This window comes from Choloepus didactylus, chromosome X, assembly GCF_015220235.1.
Source record: "Choloepus didactylus isolate mChoDid1 chromosome X, mChoDid1.pri, whole genome shotgun sequence".
In the NCBI taxonomy this organism is placed as follows: Eukaryota; Metazoa; Chordata; class Mammalia; order Pilosa; family Megalonychidae; genus Choloepus; species Choloepus didactylus.
Window position 1 is genome coordinate 41620999 of NC_051334.1, and position 12253 is coordinate 41633251.

The 12253-nt window shown below is 36.4% G+C and overlaps 2 protein-coding genes across 9 annotated transcripts in view; one reads left to right on the forward strand and one right to left on the reverse strand.

The window, feature by feature from the left end:
• CASK (calcium/calmodulin dependent serine protein kinase) overlaps positions 1–12253 on the reverse strand; it is a 524745-nt gene that overhangs the window by 215414 nt on the left and 297078 nt on the right. The gene's annotated exons all lie outside the window — the stretch shown is intronic.
• GPR82 (G protein-coupled receptor 82) lies at positions 430–8162 on the forward strand. 3 transcript variants are annotated; one of them, XM_037820741.1, is made up of 4 exons: positions 430–580; positions 959–1095; positions 5230–5306; positions 5403–8162. In XM_037820741.1, exon 4 carries the CDS (start codon positions 5437–5439, stop codon positions 6445–6447), a length of 1011 nt encoding a protein of 336 aa, XP_037676669.1. In that variant the 5' UTR covers positions 430–580; positions 959–1095; positions 5230–5306; positions 5403–5436; the 3' UTR covers positions 6448–8162. The 3 variants fall into 3 exon arrangements, with proteins under 3 accessions (XP_037676669.1, XP_037676670.1, XP_037676671.1); XM_037820742.1 differs by lacking the exon at positions 430–580 and having other exon boundaries at positions 831–1095; XM_037820743.1 differs by lacking the exons at positions 430–580; positions 959–1095 and having other exon boundaries at positions 5008–5306.

Sequence of the window (12253 nt, forward strand, 5' to 3'; positions counted from 1 at the left end):
CAACATGAAACAAGGTAAGTGCGGAGGTTATGAGAAATGGCAAAGCATTTCCATGAATTTTAAATGAAGTCTTACTGATAAATAAAGTGCTCAGGCTTAATGAAATTAGATTTCTGTTCTCTTTTTCATATGCCCACTGGTTTAACTACCTAAAGAAGTGTAGTACTTGACTCACATCTGGCTCCACAGTAGTACACACATACCTTTCATTTAATTAATATTTCACAGACCGATTAGACAATCCTATACATAAAAATGGCTTCACAAGTCTTTATATTGTAATGTAACTATTCATTTTATTTGAGGCTCATTTGGGCTTCAGATTCAGGCACTTACCAGGATTCCCAAATCCATTTTTAGATGCCACAAACAATGTCCGACTTTGAATTCAAATGGAGACAGCACAGTGGTTTTTTGTTAGTAACCACATTGAGACCCATCCCCCCCGGGTGCAGTCTGTGCTCACACTGTACTTCTCTGGGCTTCAGCTTCTTCAACCTTAAAGCAGAGTCTCCACACGTAGATGACCATGAAGTTTTCTTCCAGCTCTATAATATCTGATTCTAGTAAGATGCTACAGGTAAGAAAACTTTGTGTTTTGTTTCCCTCTATTCTCAAGAAAGACAAATTGCAAATAAGTCATCCACAAACTATTTTAAGGACAAGCATTATTTTGTTGGGCTACTAAGGTATGGTTCCCTCATTGTGTTGTCCAAAACTAGCCATGGGGGGGAGGTGTTAACTTTTGAATTTAACTTCGTCAAATCATGCTAATAAAGCTGAGATTAACTAGTTCATGAAATAATCATAAGGAAGTACAATATATATATTGTCCACCAACTTCCTCTCACTACAGAACTAGAGAAATGAGGCTCTTTTATTTTGAGGAGGCAGTTGCTACATTTACCAAACTATTTAATTTCTTCAATACTCTAATTTCCTTTTTTCCCCACTGTAGTTGGTGTCATGCAAGAATCTACTTACACTGACTAAAACAGAAGGATACTGGAAGACCAATCAGAGAATTTTAAGTCTGAAAATTAATATCACTACCCTGAACAATATAGCCTTAGTTGGCATAAACTATTCATACAGGTAAGGCTGATCATTTATTTATTTTTAGCTTAAAAGTTAACTCTATAAAAATTCTAATAGGATTAAACTGCTTATTTTGAAAATCAATCATTAAGAAAAGTAGCCAGCATATTAATTATGTAGATAATCGTTAGTAACTGAAGTTAGAGATGTAGAACTTTTTTCATTTGTCAAATTAGCAAAGATACAATGTGCACATGAGTGACTTGAGACAATCACTGAGGGGAAAACAGACTTGCAGAAATTTTCTGAAAAGCAATTCTATATATGTCATGTGATTTTTAATTGATTTCTTAAGCTTAACAGTATTTTCCAAATTTTAGACAAGAAATCTCTTAGTTTATAATCAACATTTATTTTTAAAGGAGAGATACATAGGAGATACAAGTCTGATGTTTGGGAAGCTAAAGAGGGTGAACTAGCTCTTATTTGTTACAGTGAGATTCCTATAAAGACTCAACTTGATCTGTCCGATAAAGATAGCCTCTGATAAAGTCTTTTCGCCTCCCCTTGTTCAGAAACATTTGCAGTGGTAATGAGTAACATGAGATATTAGATGCTGTATAAGGTGGTCTATTTAAAAAAAGGGATACTCTTGATATTAACACAGAAGCACCATTATCTTTACAGATTTTGGTATATTATGCATTATCAACATAAGGCAGGAGCTAGCACTTGAATTTAATATCATCATAAAATGAGGCTCTATTGTTTATGTAAAAGCAAAATCTGCCTTGAGCAGATATATTTTTCTTAAGAAATAAACTGGCTCATTACCCAACTGATTTTTAAATCAGTGATGTTACAGATTAGGTTTTATTTATTTATAAATTGGATTTACACTAACCGCAACCAGATCCCAACTCAGGAGGCTACACTGGATTCAGACATAAACTCACTCTGAAGCATATGGATTGTTTTATAAACAAAACTCAAATGAAATAAAACAAAATGATAAAGAAATTGTCAGACATTAATTAAGAGTCTCAGGTACTTGAACCTAGCGACACTGCACAGCCTTCAAATCTTTAAAGCCTTTGGATGGGGTTTTTTTGGCTTAAAATGTTATTTCAAAAGTATAATATTGCATTTGGGAAAAATCCATGTTTCTGTAATCCAAGATGCTCCAAATAATTATAACAGTGATTCTCAAAGAGAGGTAAGGGGTAGAGAAGAGAACAGCCCTGAGGGGTGGGGTATATAAGAATCTCAGAAGGCAATGTGCGGTGAGATTTTTATGTTTATCAAAAGAGAGAATGTGATTTTAAAAAGATTGAAAAACTCTGCCCTAGATTATAAAAGGGTGGAGAACGTGGTGCATAGAAAGCTATGGTAAAGAACGTAGGGAAATGCAGCAAATCCTAAATAGAGATCATTATTCTTATTTGACCAGAATTCAAAAATTTTTGTTAGTCTTGCTTGAAAGAAATAAGGAGAAAAATAAGAATGAAAAGGAGAGTTTGTATGTGATGCTTCAGCATTTCATGTGTAACTTTTGAAGCAAGAAAGATTTCAAAATAAGACATAAAGCAAAAACCATACTTGCATTTAAAGTACATGAAGGACACCTGAGGGCACTCTAACCAACCAGCATAGCAACTATAGCTTAACATTCAATTTTAAAGTAAACTTTTAATTGAAGCATGACAGTTTAGAATTAAACAGTTGAAATGTGAAATTCCCTTTGGTAATGATCCTGGAATTCTGGTGTCTATCTTTGGTCACTATACTTTTCCTTCTGTTTAATTCAGGACATGCTTGAGTTTTTGTTCATATGGAATTGAGTTTACTTCTGAAATATGAAAAGAGACTCCTCTATTGGAGGAGTGTTTTAGCCTAGCCATGAAAAGACACCATTTGAAAACTATTTATGTTTAATTAATGCGCTAATTAAAAATCACTCCTTTTTTAGGGATGGTATTCAGGAAAAAACATAATCAAAGCAAACTGGAGTCTATGGTCAACAGTAGCATTGTAATATACCTCCATTAAATGTAACAAAGGCAATATGCCAATGCTAAATGTATATGAGAGGGGGATATAGGGGAGTAATATGGGATTCTTGGTAGCGGTGTTATTTGCTGACCTTAGTAGTATATTGTATTGTATGACATGTTATTTTTCTTTTTATCATTTTTTCTTATTGCTAAAAAAAAAACAAACAAACAATTTTTCTTGTAGTAATCAGTATGTTCAAGTGCTGATTGTGGTGATAAATGTACAACTTTATGATGATACCATGAACAACTGATTGTACACTGTGGATAAATGTATGGTATGTGAATATAACTCTATAAAATTGTAGGAAAATATATATATATAGGAGTAAAAGTGTTGGAGAAAACATGGTGAGAGGGATGATGCCTCACCAATATGGACTAACTACAATGTGTAAACTCAGAATTGAATCTTAGAACATAGCCTAACGTGGACACAATAATTGTAATAGTCCCTAGATTGTAAGCTCTTACAGCAGTTGACTCTATCGCTGAATTGTGGGGCCTATCTCTAAACTTTGAGATGCTGATCCCCTAGCGTATGGCCTGATTGGTCTCTGGAACAATGCATATCTCTAAGACACCTGAAACTCAGAGCTAGAGCTCGGCAGATATGAATGTCAGTATTAGTGCATACAGCCACTGTCAAAAAAAAAAAAAGCTGAAAAAGAGCCCAAACTTCAATTAGTGATATGAATGAAGCAAGTCTGGTTAAGACCAGGGCAAGCCAGGCTAAAGGATAAAGGTTGAAACTGATTGTGTTTTAAAACTTCAACTTTCATACGAGACCAAGGGAATAGATATCTATTTGGTACAGGATCTAAATTTTCTAAACGGTACAACTCTACAGTCGATTTGTTCAGACACCACAATCGCATGGAACTTTGAATAGGAAGTGAGATATGGTAGGTTAGTATAGGCTGGAGTGAAATAGTGACACATCCTAGAGTAATTTGGGCAGACAATAAAAAATATATTTACAGCCTCCCCCTCCCCAGCCCCGAGGATCTGGGGGAAGGTGTGGATGTGTTGGACATCCTCACCTGGACTGGTGTTGATGTTGTCACGAGCATCGGGACTGGCGGTTTGATGTGCTGAACCCTCGAGCATGGGACTTGCCCTTATGAGGCTCATTACCACAAAGGAGAGTCTAAAGTTGTATGTAATGGTGCCTAAGAGTCTCCCCCTGAGTACCTCTTTGTTGCTCAGATGTGGCCCTCTCTCTCTCTAACTGAGCCATCTCGACAGGTGAACTCGCTGCCCTCCCCCCTACGTGGGACCTGACTCCCAGGGGTGTAAATCTCCCTGGCAACGCAGAGTATGACTCCCAGGGATGAATGTGGACCCGGCATCGTGGGACTGAGAGTATCTTCTTGACCAAAAGGGGGATGCAAAATGAGACGAAATAGTTTCAGTGGCTGAGAGATTCCAAATGGAGTCTAGAGGTCACTCTGGTGGACATTCTTATGCACTATATAGATAACACCTCTTAGGCTTTAATGTATTGGAATAGCTAGAAGTAAATACCTGAAGCTACCAAACTCCAACCCAGCAGTCTGGACTCCTGAAGACAATTATATAATAATGTAGATTACAAGGGGTGACAGTGTGATTGTGAAGACCTTGTGGATCACACCCCCTTTATCTAGTGTATGGATGAGTGGAGGAATGGGGATAAAAACTAAAGGACAAATGGGGTGGGATGGGGGGATGATTTGGGTGTTCTTTTTTCACTTTTATTTTTTATTCTTGTTCTGGTTCTTTCTGATGTAAGGAAAATGTTCAGAGATAGATCGTGGTGATGAATGCATAACTATGTTATCATACTGTGGACAGTGGATTGTATATCATGGATGATTGTATGGTGTGTGAATGTATTTCAATAAAACTGAATTTAATAAAAAAAAAACAAACAACAAAAAAAAAATCACTCCTTTTTTAATGTGGCCACAAAATACTTTTGCAATGCTTTCTTTTGTCCAGTATGTATTGTTTGCAAGTACCTTACAATTTTGAAAATTACATTTTAGGCAAAGTCAATCATCATTTACAAACTAATAGAAGAATTATAAATTCCTCTACTATAAGGTGATAAATCCCAGGCATTTAATTATTTGTATCAAATTTTATTTTTTAGACAAAGGCACTATCCATCACAATAAGCAGCTTTTGGCTTTTATTTCAACTGGACAATCGTGATTAGAAGTTGAGAAGGTATCTACGCTTTTCTTTCCATTAAATGGTTTTTTTTTTACTATTCACCTTAAAGATCTATTATTTTAATATTAAACATCTGCAATTCTGTTCTAGATCCTGTGGCAAAATTCAAGAAAATTTGATATAAATGAGTAACAGTTCAACATGTATTCAACCATCCGTGATCTCTTCCATGGCTCTACCAGTCATTTATACCTTCCTTTGTATTGTGGGTCTCTTTGGAAATTCTCTCTCCCAATGGGTATTTTTAACAAAAATAGGTAAGAAAACATCAACACACATCTACCTAGCACATCTTGTGACTGCAAACTTACTTGTGTGCAGCGCCATGCCTTTCATGGGTATCTATTTCCTCAAAGGTTTTCAGTGGGAATATCAATCTACACGATGCAGGGTAGTCAATTTCCTGGGAACTCTATCCATGCATGTAAGTATGTTTGCCAGCCTCTTAATTTTAAGTTGGATTGCCATAAGCCGTTATGCTACCTTAATGAAAAAGGATTCCATACAAGAGACTACTTCGTGCTATGAGAAAATATTTTATGGCCATTTACTGAAAAAATTTCGCCAGCCCAACTTTGCTAGAAAACTATGCATTTACATATGGGGAGTTGTACTGGGCATAATTATTCCAGTTACTATATACTACTCAGTTGTAGAGGCTACAGAAGGAGAAGAGAACCTGTGCTACAATCGGCAGATGGAACTAGGAGCCATGATCTCTCAGATTGCAGGTCTCATTGGAACCACATTTATTGGATTTTCATTTTTAGTGGTACTAATGTCATATTACTCTTTTGTCAGCCATCTGAGAAAAATAAGGACCTGTACATTCATTATGGAGAAAGACTTGATTTACAGTTCTGTGAAAAAGCATCTTCTGGTCATCCAGATTCTACTAATAGTTTGCTTCCTACCACAGAGCATTTTTAAACCCATTTTTTATGTTCTACACCAAAGCGAGGACTGTCAGCAATTGAATTATTTAATAGAAATAAAAAACATCCTCACTTGTCTTGCTTCAGCCAGAAGTAGCACAGACCCCATTATATTTCTTTTACTGGATAAAACATTCAAGAAGACCCTGTATAATCTCTTTACGAAATCTAATCCACCACATACACAACCCTGTGGTTGACTTCTGAATGGAAAACACCATGAAACAGAAGTGTTCGTGTGACTATTAGGGACACTAAACTATATGATTAACACATCATAGCTTGGTTGATAGCATGTGCTGAGAAAATCTCTTCAGTTTTTAGAAATTAATAAATATATATATTCATAAAGCTCAATTTACAGTTCTACTTCTACTGAAAGTTGAGATGGCTGAGACTTTCAGAGGCAAAAGTTGAGCATATTCAAAGGATCCCACTGTATATGAAACCAACAGACTATTTTCTGTTTAAACTTGACCATGAATGCTTCTGTTCAGAACATAATTTTCAGCAGGATAGAAAGCAAGTGGATTATGACTGATTTGCTTTCTAGTAGTTGGAATGTAAGGGTCTATGATTAGTGTTTGTCTGTTTTGTTGTAACGTTAAGAAACTTAAAAAATGAGCAAAAGAAAAAAATGAGTAAGAAATTTCCATATTTGAAGTCCTGTCTAAATGCATGAATAATATAGAGTAAAAATCCAAGGTTTTATAAACACATTATTTATTTGTTATTATCTGACTCAAGTACTGGGAGAGGCAACATTCACTGATTCCCATATTTATTAGGTAGATATTACTTATAAATGTGTTTAAATATTTGGATTAGACTTTGTCAAAAGAAAAAAGCTCATAAAATGTCATTGTATGCCAATATTCACCACATTTTCTGTATTTTTCTTTGTATTCAATATAAATAATGTTTTTATTAATTATATTTATTCATTGGTGAAGTAAATGAATGCTAGGCAGGTAAATAGTACTGTAGTTAAGAGCTTGATCTCTAGAGTTAGACTCTCTGGGTTGAATTCTGGCTCCATCTCTTATTTAGCTGGGCAATCTTAGGCAAATTACTTACCCTGTTTAAGTGTTAATTCCTTCATTTGTAGAATGGAACAACACTACCTAATTCACAGGTACTGTTATTAAATCAGATGATGTTATGATAAGCAGCTATTGCTGAGCACTTGTTATGCTCCTGGCACTCTACTATATGCTTTCCAAGTATTATTTTAATCATCATGACTCTATAATATGTCAATTTACTGATAAAAAAACTGTACTGCATAGAGTTAAGTAAGTTGCCCAAATTTTCTCCAATCTATAATATTCAAAGAGTAAGCATTTCTTTCTTACATGTAATCTTGTCAGTAAGACAAATGATGGTGATTATATTCTGTATTATATACATTATAATAAAAAGTTTTTTAAAAAGTATGCTTTATCTTCCCAAAGAGATCAAAAGTATGTTTGGAACTATGGTCCATTTTCTATATCTACACCTTGTGGTACTCACCTTATCCTCTCAGATTAGAACCGAACAAAAATATTTTAATACAATTAGCCATTATTTGTAACATGCCACTTTGTTAGAGACTGCTTAAAGACTCATTTATTCTTTATATGGTAATTCAGTACTCAAAAAGGTTTAAAGTAAGTATACATAGCACTTCCAAGCCATTAATCTCATAGCATGTTTTATTCTTGAATTAGAAAAGTACAAGCAATTCTATGTACAGATCCCTCAAGAGACATTTGTTTAAAAAACACTGGAGGTTATTCCAACATATCTGTATAATGTTCATTAAAAAGGAATAGAAAACAAAGAGAAAATATTTTTTCCTCCTTTTTCACTTCCATGAGAGAAGAAAATGTTCAGAAAAATGTCTGAAAAAACAAATTCTGGCCTCAAATATTTACAGTGTGCATCTATTCTTTTATAGTAGCAAATTAATTTCTGGCTGATTAATTTGCAGATACAAAGGGAGACCTAGGAACTCCAGGTGACCTCCCTGGTTGCTGGCTGTAAACAGAGGTGTCCAATCCAGTAACTTCATGGACATGCTAATTATAGAATAACTCAAAGTCATCAGGAGAGTTCCCAAGTCACCCAGCTTTCTTCAGAGTTATACCAGTAGTTTTTTCCTTCCATAAGTTTTAAAACTAAAATTCATTAAACTAAGAAGGATGGAGAAGATGATCAATAATTTTCATTTAAGATAAGCTATATTGTATTAATTCTTACTGCTCTTAGGAGTTTTAAAAAATATATAACTTTTCAAAATCATTGTTTTAAAAATCACTTTACATCTCCATTACTTTACATAAAAGAAGGCCAAAGATGTTACCAAAGTAGTTTCCTACATTTAAAAAGGCAGGGAAAAAGGTATGTAATTTCTCTTTATGTTACTCGTCCTGTTAGAAAACTCCCATTTTAATTCCCTCTACTATATATCAAACTTATCATTATGTTTATCTTCATACCATATGTGCTTTCCTGAACAGTTGATTATAAAGCATGCTGAATTTTTTGTGTATTTGAATGGGCTAATTAAAGTCATAGTATTTATTTTTATAAAGTAAATATCACTTTCTAAATTTACCCTAATTTTCAAGTTTGAATTTCTGAAAAATGGTGTTTTTAGGTGACTGTGTGAGTTATAGTTGAACAAAATTTCAGAGATTTCAAATTCTGACTTACAGGCCAATAAGATTATATCTTATTGTAGAAAACAGGCATGGCAAATTTCCATACACACACTCTCATTAGGGCACCTTTCAAACTATTAGTCAAGAACACAAACCATTAAGACTAGACAAACAAACTCAACCTGGAAGTGGGTTTCGGCTCCCTTGGTAGAAGAGGAAGACGGCTCATACTGTTCTGATTTGGTAAGGGCTCCCTCTGCCTATCACTGGCCCTCCCTGCAGTCTGCCAGTATGGAGTTATGGGCACATGTGGGAAGACAAGTTGACAGGAAACCTTGCTGGCAAACCACAAAGGGAACACAGAGGGGACACTGGTAATTTGCTAAGTCTTTCAATTGTGTAGCCTAATGCTATGCTTCCTCTGATTGCCCCCAAATTCGAACTGAATTGATATTAATTTGGAAGAATTACTACAGCTAGAAATGTTGGAAAAAACCCTGGCTATATCATACATCCTTAACCTGGCTCAGGAGGATTCACATCTAATAAGCAAAAAAACCATTTAAAAAAAAAATCAAGGAGCTGTTTTTTTTTTTTTTGGAGGGGTCTTTTTTGGGAGGGAGAGAGAGAAGAGAGGCTTAGAAATGCAAGACGAATTTATGATAATCTTATTCATAAATCATGAGGTTTGTCTAAGTACAATTTTTAAAACCCCACATTTGAATTGAACATGCACTCTCTGTTCAATAGCCTTACAAAAGTAATGCAGAAGACTAACCATTGTGCTCCTTATAATAAAGAATAAAATAAATAAGCTGTCATTTGAATGAGAATTTAAATTTCTTTATACAACATTAGGGACTTTTGGGAGTTGTGGGAACAGATGTAAAAGATGTAAATGGAACGTCACAAACCAAGAGCAATAGAGGAAGAAATACTGTAAGAAATCTACAATGCCATGGCAACTAGTGCTATGCAATGAACAATCATTTATAATGAAGTCTGGCCCTAAGCAGGTGAAAGGAGAACTGAGACCAGAAGGGGATCAAAGAGCAGCCAGGCGTGTTGACACCAGTTACCGAGGAAAACTATTTAAAGGAAGCAGAAGCAGAAACACTGGGGGAAGGTGATGGGGAGACGCTTCTGGCTGAATTCTCAGACAGTTATGAGAACTAAAACTCAGCACCCAAACCTCCTGGGTACAGGCCTCGTTTCAGAATAGAAAGTGATGGTGTGTGTAGCAGTTTGCACTCAGAGAAGCTGCTCAACTCAAACTTAAGTTATTAAAATTAAAAAGTGGGTCAGAGAGACAGAAAGGTATAAGAACTGCTTAGTCTTTCCACACCCAGGTAATGCACCATGAGGCTGTCTGCAGGAGTCAGGAAAGATGAGAAAATCCCACAAACTCCCAGTGCCTAGCAGAGCCAATGAATTTACAATGAAGGAGGGGAAGGAGCCAGGAGTTGCATTTGCCTTAACAAATGTGCTATTTCTTTTTAAAGTACTTTCAAATTTAGGGGTGGGAGGAAGAAAAGAGAAAACTACTGAAATGTAATGGAAGCTTTCACATCCTTTCATAAGAAAAAGAGGAATAAAAAGGAAGAACAGAATAGAAAAAAAAAAGATATTTGGGTGCATACACTAGTTAATGCCTGTAGGGAGGCAAAGCATAAAAAAATATATTATTATACTATGACAGAGGGTCACAACTGGGGGGGGGATTTTTGCCTCCCAGGGGACATTTAGCAATGTCGGGAGACATTTTTGGTTGTTACAACTGGGGGAGATGCTGTTGGCATCTAGTGGGTAGAGACCAGGGATGCTGCTAAGCACCCTACAATAGACATTATAGCCCTCACAACAACATATCTGGCCCAAAATGTCACTAGTGTGTGCACTGTCCTGATCAAAATGGTGGAGCAAGACACTTCAGGGCTCCATATCCACATAGAAACTTTTCACAACCAGCAAAAACTGGCAGAAACATTTCTCAGGGCTCCAGAAAACAGTTAAAAGACTTCAGTAACAGGGTGAGCACCAACAAGAAAAAGGCTACTTAAAAGTGGTAGGATCTTGTGGCACCCTAGCTGGCTCCTTCCCCTCACCAGCTCAGCACAGAGTAGGGCTCCACATCCCTGTCCTGTGTTCCCAGTGCAGGTCCCTGGTTCTGGTTCCAGAGGGAGCAGAGTGACCCCTATGCACATGCTGGGAGCATGTTTGTCTGGCCCAATCTGTCTGACAGCAGCCTCAGCGACTCACCATCTCAGAACTTACCCTGCATGTAGAAGGCAGACTACCAAGTTCTCCTACAGAACATTGTGGGAGAGCAGTCAAGTGGCTGCCTGGGGCAAGGGATTACTGGCTGGAGGACATCAGTGCAGTGCCTGGGATTGTGAAGAAATTGTTTTCTAGGGAAGAGTGAACATTCCTATCTGTGTAAATGGGGTAATTCCCATGGCCACATGTGCATGACCAAGATAAGAGGCATGAGCAGAAAGGTAGGGAGGCCCTTATGCTCTGGCCTGGACTTGTTCTCTAAACTCTTTGTATGGATAAGCTCTGCAGGAGAGCACTCACAGATGAATCTGCAAAGACTGGGAAAGATTTCTTCTTTTTTAACCTTCTTTCTTTTTTTTTTTTTTAAGCTTCTAGCATTCAAGAAAAACTCAGTCATTACACTAGCTGGATACAAGCTTAAGGAATAGACTCTGCCAAGTCTAAATTCCAGTGAAAACACATTAAACTATCAGTATGTCCAGGTTTCAACAAAAGGTTACAAAACATACAAAGAAACAGGAAACAATGGCCCAGGAAAAGCAGAAGATTAAAGTGTTAGAAATCAGTGAAGAGAATCAGACCTGAGAGATACTAAACAAAGACTTAAAAAAAAAACGGTCCTAAATGCATGCAAAGAGCTAAAGGAAAACATAGACAAAGAACTAAAGGAAATCAGGAAAACGACAGATGAACACAAAGAGAATATCAACAGAGAGATGGAAATTATGAAAAGGAACCAAACAGAGCTGAAGACCACGGAAACAGACATGAAAAATTCCCTAGAGGGGTTCAAGAGCAGGTCAGAACCAGCAGAAGAAAGAATCATGACTTGAAGAGAAGACAACTGAGAAGCAGAAAGAAGGGAGAAAAGTGAACAGAGCCTGAGGAACCTGTTGGACATCATCAAACATATCAATATTTGAATTGTGGGAGTGCCAGGAGAAGAAAGAAGGAAAGGGGCAGAGAGAATATTCAAAGAAATAATGGTTGAAAACTGCTCAAATTTAATGAAAGATAGGAATATAAACATCCAAGATGCTCAATGAACTCCAAACAGGATAAATTCAAACAGTCCCATACT

What these genes read in the sequence shown, in the direction of transcription:
- GPR82 (XM_037820741.1), top strand. Translation starts at nt 5,437, where the DNA reads ATGAGTAACAGTTCAACATGTATTCAACCATCCGTGATCTCTTCCATG.